General features: G+C 36.9%; 1 protein-coding gene across 2 annotated transcripts in view; it reads left to right on the top strand.

Annotated features, from left to right (window-relative positions):
* Nucleotides 1-27482, top strand: part of PDE4D (phosphodiesterase 4D) — a 316303-nt gene that overhangs the window by 176173 nt on the left and 112648 nt on the right. Inside the window, exon 1 of one of the 2 annotated variants that reach the window (XM_083883304.1) lies at nt 9197-9885. The exons of the other annotated variant lie outside the window; for it this stretch is intronic. Within the exon in view, the coding sequence (XP_083739430.1) occupies nt 9821-9885 (65 nt within the window). The 5' untranslated portion in view covers nt 9197-9820. Of the gene's footprint in view, nt 1-9196; nt 9886-27482 lie in introns of those variants that run through there. 2 annotated transcript variants of the gene reach the window in all.

The raw sequence follows: 27482 nt of genomic DNA on the forward strand, positions 1-27482 counted from the left end.
ATTTGTAAACCTGCCAGTGTATTAGGAATGCTAGTTCAAATTAAATTATAAGTTATGAAATATGTGCATATGAGCATGTAAATTAAAGGAAAATATTATTACAGCTAATATTTAATGTTGATAGTTGGCTTTAGCAATGTTTGCAATATAAAATACAAAACAGTTTTCTGAATTTTTAATATAGTGAATTATTATAAAAGAAAAAATTTCACTGTTAAAACATTTGTACATTAATTTTTTTGAATTTTTCTATAAATTCATCTTCATGTAAGCTTTCACATAGTCTTAGAGATTTTTTTTTAGTACTTTCATAGGTAATCTCAGGTGATAATTAAAAGAAAATTCAGAAGCACCTTTTCACCCCAGTCTGTTTTATATTTTAACCTTCCCTTAGACATGTAATAGAAACTAAACACACCACCCTTCAAAGGTACATGTAAAATACTGACAGTAGTTTAAAAGGGCTGTGTCTAGTTTTTGAAGGTTTTATGCAAACACACTGATGCAGCCCATATGGTCTTAACCGGTATTGAACACATTCTGTGAGACAGGCTGCATATACTGTGTCAAACAAGATTTGCTAAAATTTAGATTTCTTCTCTCTATATTAATGGAATAGATCCTCACAGAAGCAATGTTCAGATATATACGGGACAAGGAAGTGAACCAAGGTAGCTGTGGGTTCACTAAGGACAAAAAGGACCTGACCAACCTCTGGGCCCTCCTGTGATGGAGTGGCTGCAATGTTCAGAAAGGGAAGACCACATGGTGTAATCTGCCTGGGCTTCTGAAAGCTTTAAACACAGTTCCACATGAAATTATAACCTCCAAACTGGAGATTTGGAGTCGGATTTTAAGGGTAAACTAAGGAAAGGTAGATGCAGCCAGAGAGTTGCAGTCAATGTCTCTGTGCCAGGTTGGAGACGAGTAATGAGTGGTGTCCCTCAGGACTGTCTTGACACTCAGGCTCTGCAGTGTCTTTGTCAGTGACAGAGGCAATGGCACTGAGTGGATCCTTAGTACATTTGCAGGTGACACTACAGGAAGATGGGCTGCCATCCAGGGGCACCTGGACAAACTTGAGAACTGAGATGATGAGAAGTTAAGAAAGTTAAAAAAGTCAAAGTGCAAGGTGCTGCACCACACTCAGAGCAGTGACAGACCTGAGTACAGGACTGGGAGGAGAACTTACTGAGAGCAGCCCTGCCATGAAGGGCTTGGAGGTTCTCATGGCTGAAAAGTGGACAGGACCCAGCCATGGGCACTGACAGCCCAGAAAGCCAAACGTTTCCTGGGCTGAATCCAGAGCAGTGTGGGCAGCAAAGAGAGGGGGAGGATTCTGTCCCTCTGCTCTGCTCTGCTCTGCTCTGCTCTGCTCTGCTCTGCTCTGCTCTGCTGAGACCCCACCTGCAGGGCTGCATCAGCTCTGGGCTCCCAGCAGAGGAAGGACTTGTTGGAGGTCCAGAGGATGCCACAGAGATAATGAGCAGGCTGGAGTTCCTTTTCTATGAAGAGAGGTTGGAATGTTTGAGTTGTTGAGCCTGGAGAGGAGAAGGCTCCTGGAAGACCACATTTCAGCCTCCTAATAGTTAAAGTGACTTAGAAAAAAGAGGGAGAAAAGCTTTTTACAGGGGCAGATAGTGGTAGAACAAGGGAGAATGGTTTTAAGATTAAAAAAAAAGGAGATAGTTAGATTAGCTGTTACAAAGAAATTATTTATTCAGATGGTAGTGAGGCACCAGGACAGGTTGGTGAGGGAAGTTTTCAATGCTCTTTTCCTGGCTTTGTTTATTACTAGGTTTGATGGCACTCTGAGTGGCCTGGTCCAGTGGAAAGTGTCCCTGCCAATGGCAGAAGTGTTGGAACTAGGCTATATTTAAGATCCCTTCTAACCCAAGCCATTTTATGTTTCTATGATTCTTTCTTTTTTTTAAGGAAATATGTTTTAAAGGTGATGAACACCATTTAATTAAAAAAAGAACACCCTAAATAAAGAAAGAGAAAGATTTGATGTCTTTTTTCTTATTTTAGGTAGAGATTCTCCTTTTCTGTATTTAACATAGCAGAATATATCTAGAAGGAAGTAACCTGGGTTCAATTCAATGTTAAAAATAGAGATAGCTTTGCTAATCAAGTACTGAAGGAGACCATCAAGAAAATCAAATAGATTGATTTTCTATATTAGAAGGCTAACATTAGAGTGTGTAAAAGTAAAATACTAGCTGGATATCAAGTAAAAATGTGCTGGTCTCAGAATTGATGTCCTACAGGAAGTATGTTGAGGTCTACATACAAATATTCCTCTGTGGATACCCATATAATAGGCTAAGCTGTGACATGTTCAATGACACACGAAGTATCTCCTACTTATAGAAGGGAAAAGAGGAAAGGTGCACATTGTCCATGGCAATGCACTGGCAATACTGAAATGTTTGCATCCAGTGTAAGCAATTTATATTTCCATAATTTATATTTCCATTTCTGGCTACTGTCATCTCTGGTGATATTTACAGCCAGTGTTGCTGAGGGTTTCTTTGGGATTTGTAGTGCAACAGGTTTTCTTGTGCCTGGTACATTGTTTAATGAGGAGAAATTCAAACATATAAATATGGAATAAAGAGTTCAGATAGATCTAACAAATAAGTCCTAAACCGAGAAGAAATTTAAAATCAATGAACATCAAAACATACTGTATCTCTCCTTCCAGATGTCTGAATATTCAGGACAAGTAGGTCTTACATGAATTTTCAGTGGTAGGAATAACTACCACCATTGTACTATATACATGGATATTCCTTTTGATCACTTTGCTTTTCCTTCTCTGGAAAGGAAGAGGGGAGCAGGTCAGAAGTGCAGAGGGGTTTTTTTTACTACATTAAATATGGATTGAGGCAGTGGCATCTTGGCATTGTTCATCTCTCACACAATCCAAATATGATAAGATGGGAGGCCAAATGTGGATGTATGTCAAGTTTACATTTCTATAAAAGGAAAAAAAAAATCTATCTACATTCAGTTCTACTGCTACAAGTAACAGAGTACAGAGGCAAAAAGTCTGCAATCCCTATGTTATATAAATTTATAGATTTTATCCTGATACCATAGGATTTATCAAGTACATCTTGAATTGCCCAGAACCCGGGTTTCTAACATAAAATAGGCAGGAAGCCATAGTCCACAAAGATAGACGGCTGAGAGGAGCAGTTCTGTCTGTCTTAAAATAGATGTCTGAATCATGGAAACAGACTACCCCAGGAAGTGCCTATCAGAGCTGTCTCTAGCAGGAGCCTAGCTGACCAGTTTAAATGAGCAACCAATCCTCTGCCAGCTCAAGGCTAGTGAGAAAACTCCTTTCTTAGTGTGCCTTGTTTAACTCTCAGTGAATAATTCATGACGAGTAATGTACTCTCAATGTAACCTTCATTTGTTCTCATAGAAACTCTCCGGTAACTTGCAACTTTTTAAAACACATAGTGTTTTTTCCTTTAATTACAATGCAAAGTTCGACAGTTTTGCTAATAATTGAACACATTTTGTACTTTTGAGTGTTCATATAAAGTGGTTTTTTTTTATTTTTTTATTTTTTTTTTTTAACCTCATACAAGCCAGATTAAATCTTTGGTATTTTCCATACCTCAAAAACAAACAGAAATGAAACATGAGTAGCAACTTTTATACAAATTCAAGGGGATTTTTTGAAACAAAAGTGTCATAGAGGTATATTACCTCTTCAAGAAAGGCTTTGCAACATAATGAATAATTTATATTTAATTTTAGTTCCTGACATTTTTCTGAAGGACTTAGAAGTATGAATGATGTCATTCTACCAAATGAGAGTCTTATCCATATCTGACTCATTCAGGTCATGGTCCCATACCTGTGGATGCCAAGTTTCCAGTGAAGGACATGGAGAAATCCACTCTACTGTTTTATGGAGAACTCTTCTGTTTCTGGTGTAGTTACCTCACCTCAGATTTGCTTTCAGGATGACTTTCTGAAAGTAAAAGTTGATTGTTTCCATAAAAGACAAAATACTACAGAAAATCATTTTACAGTGTTGAGATGATGAAAGAGGGCATGTCTTACAAAATATAATGATTCTTAGATAGTAAGCCTGACACTCGAGAGTAACTTTGTCCAGGGCCAGCCCTAATTATGAAATTTTTGCAAAAGGAATATGATTCTCTCTTGCCTTTCCTAGCAGCCACTGCTTCATTAGGGGAAAAAAAAAAAAAGAAAAAAAAAGAAAAAAAAAAAGAAAAAAAAAAAAAAGAGAGAGAGAGAGAGAGAATGTTAGTCTACTTTTTTATTTAGCCTAAAAAAGCTGGCATATTACTCTTGGAAACCATAGCTACTGCTTAACTCCCTACTGAATTTAGTATGAGCCACCAGTGTTTATTTTTTAAGCAACTATTTAGCTAAGAAATTGTAGTCCGAGTTTGTGTGGAGCAAATAGTTCAAAAGCAGAACAGTCTGATGGAAACATTGATAGATTTTTCCTTTAACCTTGTAATTAGTGGTGTATTATTGCAGTAAGCCCATTTAGATCTGACAAAAAGACTATGTTTTTATAATGCAACCCATATTTTTTATATGTCTGTGTGTAGATAGATAGATAGATAGACCCATGGTTCAGAATCTGGAGGGATTTTTTTTACAAAAAAAAAAAAAAAAAAAAAAGAGAGAGAGAGAGAGAAAAGCAGCCTGAGAAAACACATTAGGTAGACTTAGCTCAGCTGAAGTCCAAAGTCTTCCAGTCAGGTAGTATTTAATTTTAGGCTATTCAGTTCCTAAATGCATACAATGTAGATTCAATATTAGCAGACATAATTTATTCCAACCTTAATGACAGACGTAACCATAGACCATACCAGAGCTGATGGCACTGTTTGCATTTAGAATATAATGTTCACCAGAAAAAATGGTATTCTCCTACTCCTAAAAATTAGCTCTTTGTATTTTCTTTTTAGTCTAGCAATGAAGCTTTGCACAGGTTCTATTTTTATTTCTGAAATGGAATCTATGCAGAGCAGCAATGGTCAGTACCGAGGCTGCTAACCTCTAATTGCATAACTGCTTTAATCAAGTTAAAAGTAGGCAGGAATAAAGGCAGAAGGACATGTTTTCTGCCTGAAAAGACTCTGACTTTGCTTTGTAAGGGAGCAAGGCACTGTAAGGCCTCTGTGACACATGCCTCCTTTGCTGCTCATGGTACAGCTCAGGCAGCAGCATCTGGCAACTTCAAAGGAAACTGAGACTGAGCACCTTCAGACAAGGCATCATATTAGAACTGGGTGTTCTTACAGAAGACCCTCTCTGCCATGAGGTCTAGGAGGAGTTTTGCCCATTTGATTCTGTGTAAGTCCTTTGTAGAGCACAAAGTAACTCTTTACACTGTAAGCACTGAGCTAATAAACTGTATTTATTTATAAGTTGGGTAGCTCAGTCCAGGCAACTAGATGTAAATGGATAGAGAAAGAAAACACCAGTGACATACATCATGTTTCTGCTGTGCCCTTTGGTTTGCCTTTTCTCATTTTTAAGAATTCTATGTTCTAGTTATTGTTACATTTTTTTAGTTCTCTTACTTATGCAGTTATGTGTAACTTTTTCCTCTTTGCTAAAGAACTCCAGTCAAAAGGGAATAACCATGGTGTTACCTAGGCATGAATGACAAAGTTTAGTTTTTTGGAATTCTAACCCTACAGAAAATGTTTTTAAAATCACTTGCTATGTTAAGAAGTGGCAAAATCTGCAGCTGGGTCAAAATTTTGTTCCTCCAGTTCTTTGACTCATTTTCGAAAGGTCCGTCTCCTGAACCTACACCTGCCTTACTACTTCTCAGACTCACTCATGCAGATAATGTAAGAACATTTTGTTAATCTTCTCTGCCCTTCAGCTTGTTGTGCAGTACAGGACAATAAGAGGATAATCTAGTTCAGTGGATGAACTAGAATGAGCTGTGCAACTCAAGACTTCTGTGTTTCACTAATCTAACTGGTGTGGTGCTAGTTTGTGGAAAAGAAAAAAAGAAAAAAAACCACAAAAAACCCCATTTCCTACAGTAGAATGTGTGCCCCAGCAGATTGGAAAGGTTGATTTCAAGTTTAAATGTATATTCTTTATTTGTTGAAAACTGTATTTCATATAAATGTGGAAACTGGAAAGTATATATGAAGAAAGCAAAGATACAAGCTGTGAGCAAGACCAGATGCAAGAGTAACAGAAATAACAGGGATAGTCCTGAGTGAATGAGCCCAGCTCTAGGTTTTTAAAGGTATTTTAGTTATCTTACTTGAAAAAAGACCCAGAGTGAAACTAAGATTGCATATCAAAAGGCAGCAGGTAGTTTTATATCTTTTATTTGGTTGTGTGTATTCCAAATGACACTCTTCAGAGCCCAGTCATTATTCATGTCTGAAGGCTTGAGGTTGTGAATCCATTTCTTCAGCTTGCATTGAGCAGCAGCAATAACCTGCCACCTACCACTTTTTTTTCCCATCAATTTGATGTCCAAGTGCTTTTCAAGCAGGTTTATGTGGGGTTTCCCTGTTTTACAAACTAGGAAGACAAAACTTGGGATGTTTGGGCAAGTTTTCCATAACCTCAAGAAAGATGTTCCCAAGTATGGAATAGAACAGTCAGTCCTCTACCTCATTCCCTCAGCCATGCTTTTGGCAATTCATTTTCATATTAAATTCTTTGCAATGTAGCACTGATTTAATTCAATTAGTTACTAATTTGAAGATGAGTAACTATGATGTTAAATGTGCTCTAAGTGGGCAGGATCCAGTGCACTTTTCATTTAATGGTGTTTTATTTCTGCATCTTTTTTCCTTAGACCTTAAAAAAGACTGTAAAAAATAAAAAGATTCCAAAAAGGAAAGTAATAGAGTTTGTTAGGGGTTATATATATATATATATATATTACAGGATATTACAGGATTACATGCACAAATCAGCTAGTTAAACAATAGCCATTTCTCTATTCTCTTCATTTTCCTTAATTGTTTTTTTCTCTTAATTCCTGAAATTATGAGAAATTGAGAATTTTTATTATTTGACCCTATGCAACATACAAAAATAAACACTACACTGTCTTCTATGGGCACAGTGGACTAGCATGCTCCTATCTTTAATTAAAACTTAGACAAATCTGCCTTTGATGTTAATTGTAGCACGACCGATTTTATGTACAAATTAGAAGCTATTTAACTGCCAAAGTTGTTCTAATGGGTTCTCTAGAAACCTCTCTAGAAAAAGGTTGGCCTTTCTCATAACAACTATTAACAGGCTCCTTTGTTTTAGCTTTGAGAGAGTTAACTGGTGAATTCCAGATAAAACTAACATTCCCTGGAGGAGTGTAAGCTCTCCTTCCTGCTGGTAGACCCCCTTTTTTTGAGAGAAGCCTATGATTCTAAGGTTGCTCCCTGAAGACAGTCTCTGATTTGGCTGCTTCAAGAATAGTTACTTAATATATATTTCATAATAGTTGAAGTTGGTAGGTACTTGGAGAACAGGCATTTATTTCTGAAGGGCTGAGGATGGAGACTAAGAAAGAAACACAGTGGGTGTTGGTATTTGGTTAATGAAATGGAGAACTGTGACCCCATGAGAATTTTTTTTCTGAATTGCCATTGAAAAACAGTGACTCAAACTTTTGACCACCTGCAGCTAGAGTGTATTTATATCGTAGAGTTGTGTTTAGTATCTAAATATGGTAATATTTCTAGTTACATTTCTAGTGACTACAAATAATAGGCAGCATCTTGTCTGATACACTATTGAAAACAGACCATCCTGAGATGTTTACTTTGTGACAAGGCAGAAATATTCTTTGAATATTTCATTCCAGTATGCTGTTGCAAAAAACTTAGTCAAAAGCTCTGTTCTGCTTATTTTTTTTTTCCTAGGTAAAACTGGAATTATGTTTATATTTATAAATAATCAAGAAAAAGTAAAAAACCCCACAGCTTTAAAATGGCCAGATATTCTGTAACAGCTAAGGATCTCCATTTTATCTGATTTTTTTTTCATGACCTATCCCATATGTTAAAGGAATAAAAAAGTTTCACAACATGGTGCCTGATTTATGTGCACTTCTATAGACATGTGACCTGCACAGTGACAGACCCAACTGTTACTAAAGGTCCTATGACTGTATGACCCTTCAGGCTAAATTTACCACAGATGCCTTTTCCATTCATTGAAGTTAACTTTTGTGATTCCATAGGACCCCTACAAAAGATCCTTTGCAAGTCACTAAGTGATATTTGGGAGATAAGTCCCAGAAAACATGGAAAACATGAAGAACAGAATGCAGAGCAAGAAGCATTATTAACATTCCTTCTGCTCTTGTGGAACACTTCTCATGCAGATCACTGGCAAAAGCCTCCAGGGCAGTTAGGATCTTTACTGGTGATATACAGTGTAGTTGGTATGCATTTTATTGTACTGTTATAAAATAAAGTGCAAAGATTGTAGAGAGCCTTCCACACATTCCAATTTGATTAATTTTTTGATCTTTTGATGCATAATATATTTATAATATCTTCCTTCTATTTGCCAAGTCTATATAAATTTTATAAATGAAATCTTCATTGCTTGTTTTCATTAGTAACCTAGATGCACTACAATTGAAAATAATGTACTGCAACACTTGCAGAGACTGTAAAGGAATGGCTATTAAGCATGTAAACACTTTTTAGCAATAAATTTCTTCTTGCAGTTTAAAATCAATTCCAACACAGTTTGGAGTATTTTCAAAAATTTATAAATTAAACAGTTTAATCCCTATTTTGCTTGCTGCATTTCTCCCTCTTTTAATGCTGAAATTGCCAAATATATCATCATAGAAATTAAGTCTCAAAGCTTTTATGATAACTTTTATGTCTAGAAATTATAAATGCTTTTTTTTTTTTGTAATGCATAAACTGGTAATGTAATTATTATAACAGAAAAAGATATATGCAGTACAGAAGAAAGGATGTAATTTATTGTTCTTCAATTAAGGTAATTTGTCCTTCAGTGATCAATAACAATCACTATCTATGTGTGTTTGACTAACAGTCAACAAGGTATTTAATTTTTACTTAGCTCCCCACAGTGTTCTGAATGTCTTTCAGACAGGGAATACTTTCTGGTTTGTGAAGTTAGATAATAGCACTTATTCACAGTATATAAGTAAATGGTAGGAGAAAGAGAAAGGGAAGAATTACATTTCTGGGTAAGGGTTTTAGTTGATTTGGAATGAAAAAAATCTTTGTTCCTGTCTTTACTCCACAGAGACTAATTTATCTAGCATGTCTGTAAGTGGAATTTCTCTGCAAACTCAGAAATGTTACTGTAACTTACGTTCATCCTTTCCTTTAATTTATTACCCAGAAGTATTGTTTCCTTTTTTTATTTTTTTATTTTTTTTTTTTTTTTAAATTTAATGTTATTGACCTTTAAACCTGTTGTTATCAAACTGCAAGAAAGAGATAGGGACTCTTTTCAGCTGCCTTCATTCTCATGTGACCTGAAGGGAGAATAGGTTCAAAATAGACTAGTTCCTCCCAGGGCAATACAAGACAGAAGAGAAAAGCACTGTCATTTCCGAACGGCACAGTGCTAGAGTAAACTCAGCATGAAAAAGGAAGGAGTTGCAGCACGTTAGAATTCTTCCTCCACAGCCTGGATTTTTACACGAGACGGATTTGGAGGGTGTTAAAAAGCAGAGGATTTTAAAAAAGCCACTTTGAAATGGAGTACTCTGAGAATGAGCTTTTTAAGGGCAACTGATGTCTGACTGCTAGCAATACTGAAGGAATTTTTCAAAATGAGCATTGTTATGAAGCCAAGATCCCGATCTACCAGCTCCTTAAGGACTGCCGACGCAATGTGGTAATGTGGCTCGTTTGTTTCTTTCAGGCTCTCCTTCCTATTGTGACACAGAGATATGTCCCAAGAAAGTCACAGGCATTAATTTTGATTTGTTAGATTTTGCATGGTTATTGAAGATGTTCAGCTGTTGATGTGCACAGTTATTAGTAAGAAGCAAAATACCTTTTTGTTGTAAAATACAGTGTGTATAATTTTTAAAAAGAGAACTCTTTTCCTACTTTTTCTAACACATATAGATTTTACCCATTCAGCAGTCAGGTTCAATCCTTACCTTCTAAAAATCTTCAGTAGGCTTATTTCAGCAAGAGAAATCATAACAAAAAGCTTGCATTTCTGGAGGCAGGAGAGCAAAATGAAGTTACAGTTTGTGAGAGCTATTTTGGGATGCTTATATGTAGTTTTGCTACATAAATAGACTGACTGGTAGAGATGTGTCCTGGGAAGCAGCAGACTTTGTTGCAGCATGTGTAAGACTGCTGTGTTATGCTTCATGTGTTTCCCCTGCTCTCTGAGGCTTAGAGAAGTAGAAGTAGCCTGTGATATTAATCTGTCTGATTTTCTTGCAGTTTTTTTTTTTTTTTTCCAGTTATTATTCAGGAAAACTTTTTGTTTTGTTTTGTTTTGTTTTGGTGTGGGTTTTTTTTTTTTTTTTTTTTTTTTTTTTTTTTTTTTTTTTTTGTTATTTTTTTTGTTATTTTTATTAAGCATCACTTTATGCTTTTTAAAATTTATAGGCACTGACAGGACATCTTTCTATTAAGTATGAGAAATAAACTCCATTTACTCTCTTAATGTGTCCCACATTTTGTTCTTCTCTCTTAATAAAACCACCACAATTTTAATCAACACATAACAGACTAATTGTTCAGATCTATATTTTACAGGTATAAAAGATGTATTTTACAATATAGATTTTTTTAATATATAAATTGCTGATGTGTTACTGGCAGGTAGACTAGTTCTTTGTGAGGGAAGACATCCAGTTAATTGCATTATTAGTGTTATAAAACCTTTATGTTTCAAATACTTTTGGCTCTGAGTTAAAGCCATATCAGTATTACCGTTAAAGCAGTTAGTAATTTCTTCCAGTTATCTTTTACTGAAACCATTTTGTAGTAAAAGAAAATTAAACAAGTACACTACTCAACCTGAAGAGTAGTCCTAGTTGCTCTCAGAAAGTGCTAAGGCACAGTTCTGCTGAAACAAATGCAGTAAGTAGTGTCTCTATGTCCTCATTAAAATGCAGTACCATGTTGGTAAACTAAATATTGCTAATGTGCTACACTCTGCAGGGTGTCTCCAAGGAAGTGAGCTAAAACATACATACCTTAGCTATTACGTACAACTGTGCAAATAAATCAGTACCTCTGATTAAGTCTGCCTTTTTTCTTTTTTCTTATTTTTTTGGTTGTTGACTTACCTCCATTAATTCTCACAGGAAAAAAAAAATAAGTTGTTTAAAAGGAAAAGAAAAATCCATGTAACTGATAGTTGCAGGCTAATTTGAACACAAAGTAATCTGTCTAAAAGACCTTCCTGCCTCCCTTTTGTTGCTGTTGCCTTTAGTTCTAGCGCTGCTAATCTGATATCTGAGAATACCTGTTCTGCTGGTTGTAAACTGGGAGTCCTCTGCTACCTTGCTGTTTGGGAACACGACCTGAGCTCGGAGGTGGCTCTCAGGGAGACACTTGAAGGCTGCTGGAGAGGGTACATGCTGTTCTCTGGCGGTGTGGAGCAGAGCCAGGCAGGCCCTGTCCCAACCAGAGGGAAAACGGAGTGCAGAGATAAAAGAGAGAGGGAGGGAGCTGCTGGCTGCCCACACCGAGCTCAGCTCCTGGCTGCCCCAGGGAGGTGCCAGCTGGGGCCAGCCCACCCCACCCTCACTGCCCAGACAGCAACCTTCAAGGTGAGCCTGAGCAGGACCAAGCTGTCTACCTGGCTTCACTTTGTGTGCATTCTTGCCTGAATCTGTGGGTCAGCATCTTCCTGCAGTTCACAAGGAGGGAGTAGCAGCACTATAGTATTGCCAGAATATTAATGCCTAGGGGCTAATCAGATCAGGGTTACATCAGAAGCACTGGTAGATATTCAGGCCAGAAGACAGGAAGAGCATAATTATCCTTTCTGAATCTGTTGACATAGTGATCCCAGTCTACATAAGAGGAGCAGGAGTACCTCAGAGGAAGGACAAGACAGGTCTCAAGAACATAGGAACTTGAGTGGCAGGACTGTTTTAAGGTATGGATACTCCTCTTGCAAGGGTTTGAGGAAAAATGATTCCAGATTTCCTCTACCATTTCTCATGTGGATAAAGTTCCTGTGAAGATCAGAAACCAGGCTCCCAACACAGAGGCCATTGAAAGTACAGAAGAGATGTAAAGATAAGACAGAGAAACCTCTGCTCTTGGTGCCCTGAAATCAGACTCCCTCTTTGTCCAAAAGACACAGTCAATTCAGTGTAAAAGCATACATGTGGTAAAAGCATGATGTTCTTTCAGTATAAATATTAGAAAGCAACCAAAGGGTATCTCCACTGGTGGTGCTATAGTGGGTATTCCAGCTGACTTTGGGCAGATGCAAGTGAGCCCAGGCTGTACTTATATCTCCCCTTTAAAGCTGCTTGTGTTTAAGGTGGCTACTGTTTAGTGTGATGGTAGGGTCTGTAGGCAAACCTCTTTCCAATGTGCCTTTGGAAATATATCCTGATGTTATGGTGACTGAAGTAAAAGCAGATGGTTGGTATTTATGCAGAACAAGAAAGTGACTTATATAAGGGTTATTACCTGTTACATTAATGCTGCTCAGTTCTCCCACTCATTCCCCAATTCAGGGTGTGATTGTGAAATATGGCTTTATAACATAAATCTTCTGGAGAATAATCTAGAAGGGATAAATGATTGTTCAGACTATTCAACTAAGACAGTTGATGTGTCTTGTTATTCCAGAGAAGAAATAACAAGGAAGTAAGGAAATCACAGTAAGTGAAACTGGCTGAGACAGCCAAATGAGAAAATGATTACATTTTCTTGACTGTTTGCCTCTGAACAGTAAATCAGTAGTATTCCACTTAAAATGCCATATTTCTGTTGATTTTTTTCCTTTTGTAATGATAGAAAATTTTGGTTGTATAAAAAATATCTATTTGGAAGAACTGAATTAAAATTTTGGAAGTTTAAATGAGAAGTTGAGAAGGCTTGCTTGATGGCAAGTCAAGAAAGCAGCCTCTGTTGTTGGACAGAACCTACTGGATGGAAATGGTGCAGCCGATCAGATTTTAGAACTGCTTTTGTTTTTCTTGATACATATAACTAGCAAACAGGGCTATAAACCTCTGGAGTAATGTCAGCTTTTTTCTGCATGATGTGACTGGAGATAGTTACCTGTTTACTTTGTAAGTTGGCATTACTGGGTTTTATTTAGTTTTTTAATCTTGGCCACTTTGGGCTTTTCTGAGTTTTGGAAATTAGGGTTGATTGATCTGAAAAGGGCACAGCCTGTCTGGTGACCCAGAGAGTCATTAGAATTGTCTTCAACAATTCAGTCTGTGGTATTATGTAAAACAATGCATCTGTTCTTACTTAGCTCTGGAAGTGGGTGATAGTGCTTGTCTGCAATATGATGAATTTCAGTACATTGGAAATTACTGAAAGATGTTGTCAAATATGGATTTCTCAATCTGGGACATATTTATAGATAAGTGGGACAAAACTGATCTCTTGTATGGACTTTCTCTGACCCTTTATATGTGGATCACAAGGGGGATGCTAAATAAAATTTTATTGAATGGAGGCAGTAAAATTCTTGTGGCTTGACATCAGTGAATAGCATTGTTTCTGGGGCAGAAGAGCCAGAACAAACAAATGACCTGACATTCAGCTATGCTGACCTCAGGTAACTGCACTGGTTTCCTGACTTAAAAGTACTGTGAAGTAGAACTCTGCAATAAGTGTGACCCGGACTTTTGGTAGCCCTGTGACAGGAGGAATCCACATCATACTACTTAGGGACTGGCCATCCCAAAACAATTCAGTTCCTTGGTTAATCCTTTGGTGATGGCAAGCCTATTGCCATTACAAAGTTGATGAATATTCAATAAATGACACCGAATGAGTCATATATGTCTAGGTTATTATTAGCAGACCTGTATTTAAAGTTAGCTGCTGACTTCCAGGGTGGGAATCCATATGCGGGTGAGATCAATGCCAAAACCAGGGTATTCCTGAAGGAATCATTATTTACAGGGAAGAGAATGTAAATATAGGTAAATGTAACTGTGAACAATAGTAGCAACATTCATATCATTTGGTTGATAAAGGGTTAAGGGTTTTTTATTTCTGTGCTGGGTGAATTTCTTTTCCTCTCCAGTATTATGATTGTCTGTGTGAGGCATTGTTGGTGATATTACTTGTCCCTTGTTGCCACATCTTACAAAACTGCTCTTAAACAAAAGAGGGTTGGGACCTCACATAATATCCAATTGCAATTTCAGTACTTGAAGGTATTGAATAGGGTGCACTGGGAAGGTTCAATGCAGGCTGCACACCACCTAAACCCAAAGGCAGGGATTAAAGTACAAGCATCATGTGTAAAATTGTGGGATTTCTGAATGTTGAGGAAAGTCTACAAGCTATAGATAGCCTTTCCTACATGAAGTTAGACTTTGATGGACTTCATAGGTGACTTCATTAAGAAAAATAGGCTTTTGTAAGCAATATAGGCCTTAAATTCAAACAACCATACAAATTCAAGGTGGTATATATATGCTATTATTTATTGTTCAGTGCTAATGAAGAAATCTGCACAGTCAACATGACATTATTTTCCAGAGTGTGATATATTAAAAAGTGTTATTTTTACAAAATGAAAGCGAAAAAATGCAGTTTTGGCAACAAAGTAGTGGTGAATTTTGAAATTATTAAGTAGTCTATTTTCTAACAGAATAAAATGTGTCCTAATAGGCCTGGACAATAGTTTTCCTAACCTAGTATTCTGTCATCACCTGCAGCAACAGGTATACCTGAGTCCCTGTCCAGTTTCTGCAGTCCATCACTTTGCCCAGCATTTACTGGTGTTGTGTTAGGGATGCTGCAGGGTTCACCCTGGCCTTCTCTTTTGCAGATGTACCTGTTTGCCTAAAGATTTGCCTAATCTCTTCTTAATTTGGCAATAAACTGTCTTCCTCTACAGCCTTCTGACAACCTTTCTCCCTATGTAGGAAAGCCAAATTCTTTACCAGGCTTTAAAATGAGTTCTGTCATTGTAGCATTTAATGAAAGAGTCTACATTCACTTATTCAACAGCTTCATGATAATATAACTGTAATATTCAGTTATAACCTCCTCGGCCTTTTCTTGTAGAAATGGAAAAGTTGTGGCCTTCTTATGTTTTCCTTAACAGGCTATTGACCAATCCCTCGATCATTTAGCTCCCATTCACTGTATTTTCTCAAAGACTTTGAAATACAAAGACCAGAGGACAGGCATTACCCAAGATGTGAGCGCCCAAAAGTTCTCACACAGTGGTCAAAGTATAGCTTCTTTTTTTTGTCAGCACCTTTGCTGATGTCCAGTATGCCGTTAGCTTTTTTGACTGCCATTTGAAGTTGACCTAATGATTTTGAATAATTTTTACTGGGGTTTTTTAGCCATTTTTTTTGGCATGTTCCCATCTCTGTATTTTTGTAGAGCAGAAGCATTAGACTTGCCAACATAAAATCCAGTTACTTTAACATTAATGTGATAAGAACTCCTGTCTTGAAATAACAAGTGTGTTTTTTTTAAACAAACAAACATTGCAAACCATGCCAAAGAGAACAAGTTGCTAAGTGTGATTCCAGCAAAGGAAGGCACTTCCTCAGAGATTCTTTCAAGCTACATCTAGACAAACTAATGTAAAATTCTTTCTCCACCACACACAATCTCACAATTTAGTCCTCTGTCACTCTCTTGAGTGTATTAACAATCCACTTTCAGTTTTCCTGAAAATATAACCTTGTCTTTACAGCACACTTCTCACACCTTCTCCCTGAGCACATCTGGTATGTTACCAGCTTGTAGACAAAGCTCTGTTCAGATCTAACAACCACGAGGCCCAGTGAAGATGTGGCACTTCGGCCTCTGTCTCTCGTATAAAATAAGGGAGAGGACAACAAGTTTCATGGAGATTTTACTTGACAGCTCAGCTCGAATGACCAAAATCCCATTTACAGCTGGTAGTTGAAGGTAGTCCCCACCTGGATCAATGTTGAGATACCATGATGGAAGTCTTCTCCGTTGCCTCCCATTACACCATGTCTGAACCAGTTTGTATTTAATTCCTTATTCAGGGGTTATCTTTCTTCATACCTTGTATTCTGAGAAGCAGAACTATAGTGTAAGACATAACAGGTGGAACTCAGCTCATCTAGACAGATATTTATTCTACCTGATCTAGTAACCTGGTGGAGAGAACTTGCTCTCAGGGTATGACATGTCTGTGACATATTTTAGATGCCTCAGAAGTAGAGATACTCTTGATGTCACTGATTTTATCAGCCTAAGCACCACTCAGCATAAAGCAATACACATATACGAAATCAAATTTGTATGTGGACACCTGCAGTGTACATATATAGCCAGATTAATTCTTTCTTTTAGCTTATGCTAAATAAATGCTTTCATATTTAGTAGTTTTACTAGTATCTTATAATATAAGGAATATTCACATAAAATAAGGGAAGTCTAGTATGGAATAGGACGTATTAGAACACGACAGCAAGAATAAACCAACTACTTAGGCTAAATGTAATATTGGAAGAACCTTGCAGTCAAAGTGAGGTCAATTCACAGCCATGAAATCACTAAGCAGTGATGTCATCACTCCAATGACTAATGACTTAATCTCATTATGGTGATTCCCATCAGATTTCAGCTATGGTGGTTTCTAATCCAGACTAATATGCACTAGAGCATGTTTCTTAGCTCACATTACACAACTAGAAGTAGATTTCTGCTGTTCTTTATTTGGTACCATTGCTCATACTGTGAAGATGGGGGCATTCATGACTTAGATAGGTGCATAATATGATATTATATGACCTTTTAAATATTTTTTCTTTCATCAAAAATCATGAAAGCCTTTCAGATCTATATTATATAAAAAGAACAATTTCAGAAGCTAAATTGCAGAAACAGATTTATTCATCTGGCCTAATTTGCAAGGATTTGAGAGGCACAAAGAACTCATGATTTAAATTTGTTGCTTCTCTATTTCATTTGCCAGTTTTATAACAGCACTTTTTGGTGGCTTTATAAATACACTCAGATACTGATACACTCAAAACCTCACACAGTAATTCAAAAATAGTTTTCTCTATAGTTATTTAATAAATACTTTTCCCCTTCTATCAAAGTGTTAAGCATTAAAAAAAAAAGAAACATGATTGCTTCAGAAACATTAATAACTGCCTTTTTCTTTGTCAGACTTCTCAAAATAAATCCAGCACAGATCAATTTTTTAAAAAATCATTTTTGTAGCTTCATTACACTTTGTTTCACTTTAGCAATGTAAACTCATTATTGAAATAAACTATTTTAATAAAAAAATCAGCCTAGACAAGGAAAAAGGGATTTATTTTTATGATAAAAACCTTACAGTAGTTCTGAAATCTATCCTTAAATTTCTTTTAATAATTGTAAACCTGTTGTAGGTTTTTGCTTTTTTGGGTTTTTCTTTTATTGTTTTAATTTTTGGGTAATTATATCAGTTAGTTATCTAGATTTTGAAGAACTTCTTGCATGCAGTTATATAATACCCTACTGAAAAATCTCTCTATAGTATGCACCCATAACAAATTTCAGAAAAAGGCCACAAATGTGTACATTTATAGCCAGAAATGCTATATTCCTACAGAACAAGACAACAAACACGTGGCAAGGAGTTGCATGTTGGTGTTTGCTGTTCTGCCCTGGGTGCTGGAGGGATGGTGCTGTAACAAGGCCAGTTCAGCCTCTAACAGGCTGCTTGTGGAACCCCAGTGACTAATTCCACTACATCTCACAGCTGCTGCCAGCATGCATCCCCACACACATCGGGGCAGATTACAATTTAGGAAAAATTTAGGAAACTCTTTCCAAGAGGTGCATATGGAGAAGTAAACAGCCAGTCACTGTGAAATCTCCTTGGATGCTGCTGCCCTGGCACGTCCCCTACACGAGATCAGTTATGTAAGATCATCTTCTCAGAGCTTTATATTCATAATCATCTTTATTGTCTCAGATGTTTCCAAATTTAGTAGTTTTAAGCTTGTGAGCTGTGCTTTCATTTGATATGTGGTCTTTCCTTGACTTAGCCAACATATATCTTTCTCTTGTCCTAGCCCTCTACATATGCCTTGTTGTTGGGTTCTGACACTGTAACTAGTTTACCTTTACTTCGTCCTGTTTGCATATTCTCTGTCCCAGCTTCCTTTCCAACTGAGTTAGAAATAGCCTTTGCCATTTGAATGCCATTAAAATTTACCTTTGCAAGACTGCCAGAAAACTGTTCTGTTCATGTTGTTAACTTCACTTAAAGAAAAAAAATTGGTTTCAATTTTAGCCGTCAAAACTTCCAGATATAAAAGAGGTATTTTTATGTCTGAAACTGAGCAATTGAATTACTTCAGCTTCCATCCTGTTGCTTCGCGTATCTGTCTCTCAGGCCGGTCCAGCGTTTGGCTGGACCACCCTGCTAGCTCTGATACGCCTCAACAGTACCTTTGCATGGGTCTTGGCTCCGCAGTACCTTTGCCTTGGCTGGTTCGAAAGAGGGGACACTCCTTAAGGCTCAGGAAGAAGGTTTTATTCGGGAAACACAGGAGCAGTCCATGGTTTCAGGCCTGTGCCTCTGGGGAGTGACCCTGGGCCTGGTCTGCAAGGGGTTTTTGTTTACCAGAAATCTCAGGGGTGGGCACAAGTTACAAGACCAATGAAACAAAGCAAGGTGGGTAAGGCCAAATGCAATACACAACATTAACAAATCAGGTTGATTAAGGTGGGGTCTCTGGGGGATCCACCAATCACTGTCCGACACCTCTCCGAAGGTTTTGGGCCTGGGAGATGATGGGCATGGGGGGGGGAGAATATACATTGTGATGGGGGAAAAGACAATGGGATGACCGAAACTCTGGGCAGAGGATTAGGTTGCCTTGGAAACTCTTATCAACATCTGATAAGAACATTCCAAGCCAAGAACTTTACCTGGCTGGGGTTAAAGTCCAAATCACATCAAACCTACAACTAAAAAACCTATGAGACAATTTCAGCACCCCCACACATCCTTCCTTGTTCCACATCTGTATTGTTTGAAACACTTATTGCTGTATCATGAATACAGATGTTTCAATCAGTTTAATCCTTTTAGCATATTTTCACTTTAGATGTCTGATGTCTGTAAAGTTGGTCAATAGTCCTTTTGTGGAAATGTGCATATATATTTAAAATATATCATCTATATTATACAGTATAACTTACCATTTCCTTGCTTGTATCTGTGTATTTTCCAGGTGTGTCCAGTGAAAGCAAAAATTATTTACCTCTCACAAGTTGTGTATCTTCATTTTAGTGGGAGAAATCACAGTCTGATAAAGCCTGCACTTCCTATGTTCTATAAAACTGAGTGAAGTGCATCACATTTCCATAAGTGAACCTCTTGGTCCTTAAACCTCCAATATTTTGTCTTGCTGATTTCATTGCATGCCATCCTAAGAGGTGTCTGAATTAAGTCTATGCATAAATACATTTTTTATTTTCCAGGTTCTAACTTTTGTTCCAGTCATTTTTTTTTCATGAAAGTCTTTCTTTCATCAATTTTTATTGTATTCTCCCTTGGTGTATCTTGAGGAATTTTTATATATGCAAGTCTAATTGTCACACAACATTCTCACCTCTCACATTTAAAAACTAAAGATTTAATGGCTGGAGAAAATGTTGTAAATTTCACAAATTAAAAGGTGAAGAAAAGATCTGTTGTTTTTAAAATCATACCATTTTCAGACAATCCTTTCACCTATGCTTGCATAGTCAACACAGGAATTCATATACATCCAGAGGGCTTTTCATAAAATCAGAAGTGACATCCTAATACAGACAGGTGGTCCCAGATTTCCTCTGAGCTCTCTCCCCAGGGACTTCTGGGGAGCCGGACCTTCGAGTTTAGACATTTGTGAAACCTGTGCTGCTAATTTTCCCTCTGTGATCTTAAAAAAAAAGGTTTTTCAAGTTTTGCCAAGTGATGTTTGGGACCTTTTTTAAAAAACACGGGCTTTTGTGTGTATTTTCTTCATATTCTGGATTCATATGTATATTTACTTTGCATGCTTTGCATAAAAATGGTGTGATAATGCTTTTATCTGCTGGGGTTGAACTGTACACAGGAAAAAGGAAATACAGAGGAAGGACATTTGATAGACTGAAATGCTGTTTCACAGATGCTGGATAGATTTTATCCAATTCCTGTGTGTAGTTTTTAATTACTGTTCATTTGTTATATCTGAAACTGCATTTAAAAATGTTGGGAGGCATAGCCCCATTTTGCAGAGCAAAACATGATGAAATAAAGATGAACATTTAAAAGTCAGCAGGCCTACACTTGCAGTAAGAGTATGAGACTTCTATTTAAGCTTCCTCTGACAGACCCAGAAAGGGTAAAATGGAACATATTTGTCTATGACAAATGAAAATGTCAGATCATGAAAATACGGCAGTAACATCAGTACCTCAGCTGTTAGATGCTGTGGTTATACTCATCAGCAGAAGTTTTTAGTGGCAGAGGCCATATTAGTCCCTTGTTGCACTCCTTGCATTCTTACTTTGGCTACCAAACACACAGAGTTACCCTCAGAATTTCAGAAGTGGAAAGGGGAAAAAACCCACCAATAAGTTCTTATTGGCTGTAAATGTAACTAAGACCCTGAAGGGATCCTTTGCTGTTGCTGGAGTCTGAAGTCTTTTCCCACTCACTTTCATTGTAGCACAAGTTTCCTTCAAATCATTTTCAGTGATGTGGAAGCAATTAAAAATGTACAAACACATTTCCATTTGAGAATGATTCTGTAAAGCTTGTCATGAAACTAATTTCCAATAAGCAGCTAGGTTGAGGGGAGCATTTACAGACATGTTAATGCTTCCAAATAAGTTTAAGGTTTTCTTTATGTCATCCTCAATTTTACATTACTTTAGTCTTAAAATAGTACTAAATTCTGAAATTGAAATATATAAACTAAAATAATTCGATTTCCTCCTATTCTTTTTATCTCTTGTCAGTCATTCAACCACCTGGACTTGAAGCATTTCATGTAACACAGGTTGCAGTTTCAACAATACTCTGCTCAGTCCTGGAATCTTGTTTACTTGGGAACAATGTTTCATTTAAATGGAAAAGAAATCTACACTATAAATTAAATAAATGCTAATTTACAGCAGCAGACAGTTGGGTTTTGATAGCTTTTCGTTCCTGGCTCATATTCTATCTCTTGTTCTATCCTTTTCTAATTCTTTTTAGGTTTATTTACCTTTTAATACCCACTGTTTCACCATTTAGTTTTTCAGAGATTCTGAAAAAGTCAAACCAGTCCTGATTGTGTTCTGTCAACAGAACAGAGCTGAAAGGAGAACTGGGTGTATGTCAGGAACTATTGTGATTCGTTTCTGTCCAGACTGAATAACAATGATGTTTCCCTGACTTCTTTTCTGCCTTTATTCTGCAGGATAAACCCCTGCATGAATAAGATAATGAGATAGTAGATTTGTGCCTTTCCTGTGATAAGGGAAAAAACATTCTGCTCAAGTCACTCTGGCTGTTCTTTGGTTTGTATCTTGGAGAGCAACATTTTGGCTCTGTCTTTATATCCATTCATAACTCTCAGTTCTTTTCTTGTGCTTTAGAAAACAGACTTAAAATTTGAAATGTAATGTTTTCTTGTATCAAGCCCATGATATACCAAACCCTGCACTCTAAGTATCCCAATACCTCCAAAGTTTCAGTATTACTGCTCAATGTTCAGTGCATGTCTACAACTACTCTATTAGCTCTGGAAGACAGTCAATGTCCAACAAGGTGACTAGATTGTTACTTTCTCCCTCTCTTTAGTATATTAAAGTCCTAATTTAATAGATTTATCTGCCTTAAGTTGCTGAGAGTTCAAAATATGTTTCACAATAGAAAGAAATCTGTGATTTAGAACTCAAAGACAGTAAAACTGTGTACCAGGCTGTTACCAATGTTATCTTTTATTACAGGAAATCCTGGTGATAATAATCTTTCATTTTTACCCACATATAGAGGAAATCTGTCAAGAATCAAGGAGTAATTGACACAGGGTGTGTGTGTGGGGAAAATTACAGTATTCAAGGGGAAATATATACAACATAAGAAGGCTTTTAAAAGTTAGAATGTTTTTGAAAGGCATGAGAAGAGAATACATGAATCAAAGCCAATGGGATCCCTTGGTTTAGGGTTTGCTGATCATCAGTGGTAGGCCCTACCATTGCATTTTTACTTACTTTTCAAAAGTTCAACCTATTCTGTGTCAGTTCTAAAGCAAACTGTTCAGGTGCCCTTCATTTAATGAGCTGGAAAATGATGCTGCCTGGCTCAGTGATATTGAAGCTGTGCCCTTTTCAGCCTAGTCTGTAAGAGCTTATTTTTTTGATTTATCCTCTAGGGAACACTGGCCAAACTAATGTCTGCTTTTGTTTTAATGTCCCTTTTGACATTAGTCAAGACATGATAGTCACCTCAGTGCTATCTGCTCTGAGCTCCATGCTGTTAAGGAAAGATCTATGCTTGCCTAGGTTTCAGTATGACCAAAATGACTGTTTAGGTTTGGTGCAATGTAGAGTCTAGGACATTTGAGGAAACATTAAGTGACTCAGTTGATATTGGCACAGGCACTGTTTTTTATGCTTGGTAACACTATGATTAGTGACTTAATTGCTGTTTTCCATTCTTTAAGGGTCAGAGATGTGAGCTGGGAAAATGTTAGGAACCACTTTTTGAACTCCTAGTGATGGCATCAGCCTTAATAAACTCCTAACATTTGTGGTAACTCAAACACCACAATTGCCTATTAAAAGGATTTTTTTTTCTCTTACAACAGTGATCCTGGTATTATCAGTCAGTTTGTAACTGATGTTCTTGCTGTTATAAACATGCACAGTGTCCTTCCCTATTAATCTGAATTTCACCTATAGAGAGCTGCATTTCCATAGAGCCACAGAACCTCTGAATGGTTTGTATTGTAAGAGACCTTAAGGATCATCTATCTGCAACCTCCTTGCCATGGGCAGAGACACCTTTTCTTTGCTAGGCCAGGTTAGTGGCAGCCCCATCCAGCACAGCCCTGAAGACTTCCAGGGATGAGGTGAACACTCCAGGCTTTGGGCCATACTCATATTTATCAGCAGTGCCACAGTTTTTCTTTGATTCACAGATAGTAATTACATTTGCATTTTTGGCAAGCAGGATGTTCACAGCTGTGAGGCAATGTATTTTTTCTCCTTGGTATATCCATTCTTGAAAAAGGCTGGAAATGAATAACTAGGAAATGACATTTTGTAAAGCCATCACAGCTTTTCATCTTGTCCAAACAGCATTTCCACCACAGAAACACTTCCCTCCCCCACAGTTTCTCCCCACATTAGTAAGATGACCATGTGACTTTGTTACTGATATTGTGCATTTATAACTTTCTAACAATTATTTATTTCAAAAGTAAAATATTGCTTTGTATTCATGCCTTTAGTATGCCATATGTGTCATTACATGGCATGCATCATTAGATGGATGGGAAGCCTGCATTTTTCAGTTCCCAGTAGCTCTTCAGAATGTTTTGCTTCACCACCTAAAACTGATTGATTTCCTAACCAGTAGTTACGTTCTTATTGGTTCCTGCTACTAGAAATAGTTCTGTATGATTCATTGTAACTGAAAGCAAAACACTGTATCTTTTTATAACTTTCGGATAGGCCAGCTGCTCTGTCTGCCTTCTTCATTTTTACTTTTTTCTGTTTGAGGTACTGAGCATGGTAAAATTTGGGCTTTTGCTTCAAATTAAGATTTTATTTTAGTTTAAATACTTGTTGGCAATTGGAAATCCATAATCACAAAATAAAGAGTTTTCAAGAACTTTCCAGTTACTTTCAAAAATCCTCAGAAGAGACCCCCTGAAATAAAATAATAATAAAATTGTAATATTAATTGAAATTCCAGTTCAGTTGTTTAATCTAGAGAAGAAAATCTGGTGTCTATCAGCTCTTGGAATGTATTTTTGCTCACTAGCACATCCTTTTTCTCCAATCTTTAATAAGAAGTATTGATAAATAGAATTTCATTTGCTGCAGATAGATATTTTCTAAAAGAAAATATCTTACTCCTTACACAGTAAGGAACCTTTGTTGCTTTTTCTCCCTTGTCCACACATGTCCAGTCCATTCCCTTTTTACCTGCTGCTCCTCTTTTTTAAGTGTGTGAATCTTGTCAAGGATTTTGCCATAAAAATCCTGGTGAATAATGATTTTGAGAGCAGACTTCTGAACCTCTTTGACCTTGCTATCTCTGCGTGGCTCAGAACCAGCATCTGGTTTCAGAGTTACCTTCTAGTTCATTTGATGTTAAATTAGCCTCAGACACTGTATTCATTGATGGTAAATTAAAGGAACCATTTCCTGAAATTTAGCTTTGCAGAATCAGGTCTTGTGCAATATTTTTTATTGCAGGTGCTGGAAAATAAATTAAATCCATCTTCTCATAAAGGATAGAATATAGAGGCAATAGCAAATATTACTGCATAATATCATAGTTCTTGAAGATTTAAATGATCCAGATATTCCCATAATTGTTTCTTTCACTTCCTCAGGTACCAGGGAATTATATCAACTTTAATATTTGAAATATAAGCAAAAATTCTCTGCTTTCCCTCTCTACTTCAAATACTCCTTGAGCAATTTATTTTGTTTTAATCAAACATTTAATTTCTCAGGTATGCTATCCCTGAAATTGTACAAACCCATGAATATTCTGAAAACTTAGGTTTACTAAATTGTACTTTCATGTTGACACCGAAGTTCATTAGCAAAACTAGTGTTTTGTTAATGCTACTTCATTCCTGCATCAGAGAAGTCAAATTTAAATTAGTCTCTGTTTTCATTGCCTTAACTTTTAACAATCACAGAAAAATTTCAAAGACGAAAATAGTACATAAACCTTCTATCTTTTTTAATAGTCTGTTTTTCTCATGGATACGCAGGTTCTCCTCTGTGGGCAAAAAGCCATGGTTGGGATGGGTAAAAAAAAAATATTGTGGGAAAATATGCACTGATGAAGGTTCCTTAATGCAAAACTCCAAAAGAAGATACTTGTCCACTTGCTGTCCTGGCAGGACTGAGTAGTAGAGTACTCTAAGCACATATTTAGCCACTGACTGGTTTTTCTCCTTTATACCTCAGTAAAGTTTCATCTGGTGCATTAACTGTCCATTAAACTTTTTTTTAATTATTATTTTAACTATTTAATTTATTTTGTCCTTTCTGTTATTGTTCTGAAAAAAAGGCCAAAAAACAAACAAACAAAATAATAATAAAAAAAAAACCCAAACAAACCCAAACAAACCATTTAATTCTGTCTGAAAGGAGAATTCAAAATTGTTTTCTGTGTCCTATAGAAGTACAGCATGTTGCGGGCAAAAATAAAACCACACTTTATAAAAATCTAATCATCTTCTCACCTGAAGTGGAAAGGATTTTCTTCTTTATTTTCTAAACATTTTTCATAAAATTTCTTCTAATAGATGTTTGGTGAAGGGTGATTTTTCTTTGTTTTCTGGTTGCTTGTTTAATTGTCTTTTTTCCTTCTTTTTTTTTTTTTTTTTTTTTTTTTTTTTTTTTTTTTTTTTTTTTCTCCATTATTCCCTTCTTTTACATGGAAACATCACAGAAATACCTGGTTTAATGTCTTCTTCCACTCCATTTTTATGGAAAGGATCTTGAAAAGCCCATATAATAAAACAAGTAAATAAGCTAGTCTTCTATCTTTCCTAATCCTTCACATGTTTTCTACAAGGAAAAACATGAAATTTTCTAAATTTCTTATTTTCTCACCTATATCTGCTTTTGATACATCCTTAAAAGATAGTGTTTCTGATACTTTTACTGCTCTTATTACTACTCCTAAACTCCTACTACTAAATTAAAACTCCTCCTTCTAAAATTAATTAGTATTAATTTTTGGCAGTACAAAGGGTTTTTTTTATTTGTTTTGTTTTGGTTGTTTCCAAGGATCAGAACTCTTGGCACTTTACAAAGTTCCCATTCTGCAGGTAGGGAAATGTAAGCGCAGAAAGGGATAAAATGATTGAGTCAGGATGACTCATCCAGTGAGAGAACAGGTATTGAATCCTCTTATCCGACTTTATTCCCACAAAAGAAACAAATGTAACAAAGGATATCCTGATAACTTGTCCCTTCTTCAGCTGCCTGGGCACCCCTTCCACTCTGCTTAAGCTTTCTTCTTGGGAGCCAAAGCCTGTCCATGAATTTTACCCCAGATCATGGGTCAGACACGTTGATGGATGGTACATCTATGTGGGAAATGGATTTGTTGAGAATTCTCAAAGCCTGACAGAAGGCTCACAAAGTCTTCTGCATCTGTATGCAAACTTCAAGATGGAAAATCCTGGCTTAGAAACACCATGGAATAGGACAGATATTGTTGACAGATGAATGGAACTCAAAACAAGTTTCAAATGATGGCCTTGCAAATAAGACTAGATACTTTGGAGCAATAAAACTATGAAAGGTGCATTGTAGTAGGACCCAAGAGGGGTAATTTAGATGATTTGCTTTAAAGGCATTAATGGCATTGTGTGACAAAAGCTGATAGGCCAAGAAACACTTATAATGTATTGTAATTAGGAAATAGTTTGGCTTCTGATTGTGATGGTGTGAATTATGACATCTCAGAGGTGATTTTATCGCTCTCTACGGCTTCCTGAAGGGTGACTGTGGTCAGGCGGGGTTGGTCTCTTTCTCCAGGCAGCAACTGACAGAATGAGAGGACACAGTCTCAAGCTGCACCAAGGGAAATATAGGCTGGATATCAGGAAAACGTTCTTTACAGAAAGGGTGATAAAGTATTGGAATGATCTACCTGGGAGGTGGTGGATTCACCATCTCTGGATGCATCTAAGAAAAGACTGGACGTGGCACTTGGTGCCTTGGTTTAGTTGAGGTTAGAATTTGGTTGGACTTGATGATCCTGGAGATCTCTTCCAATCCAGTGATTCTGATTCTGATTCTGACCTGTACCATCTCACCCTTCACATGAGACTGAAAAGGGAGTAAGAGTTTTAAAACACCTCTCAGCTGTGCCATCTCTGTGTTGGAAATTGGTAAAATCTGACACATCTGCAGTGGTGCCAGCTGGGAGGGCACTACATCCCCACTGCCCTGCACAGTCAGCGTGGCAGTGCTTGGATACTAGGCTGAGTTTGGCTGAAAAGCACTGCTTGAAAAGCAACTTTCATTTGGCAAAACTGCGGATTCTCCTGGGAACACTTCACAGGATGAAATAACTAGATGTCA

Source organism: Zosterops lateralis, assembly GCF_965231275.1.
Source record: "Zosterops lateralis genome assembly, chromosome: Z".
In the NCBI taxonomy this organism is placed as follows: Eukaryota; Metazoa; Chordata; class Aves; order Passeriformes; family Zosteropidae; genus Zosterops; species Zosterops lateralis.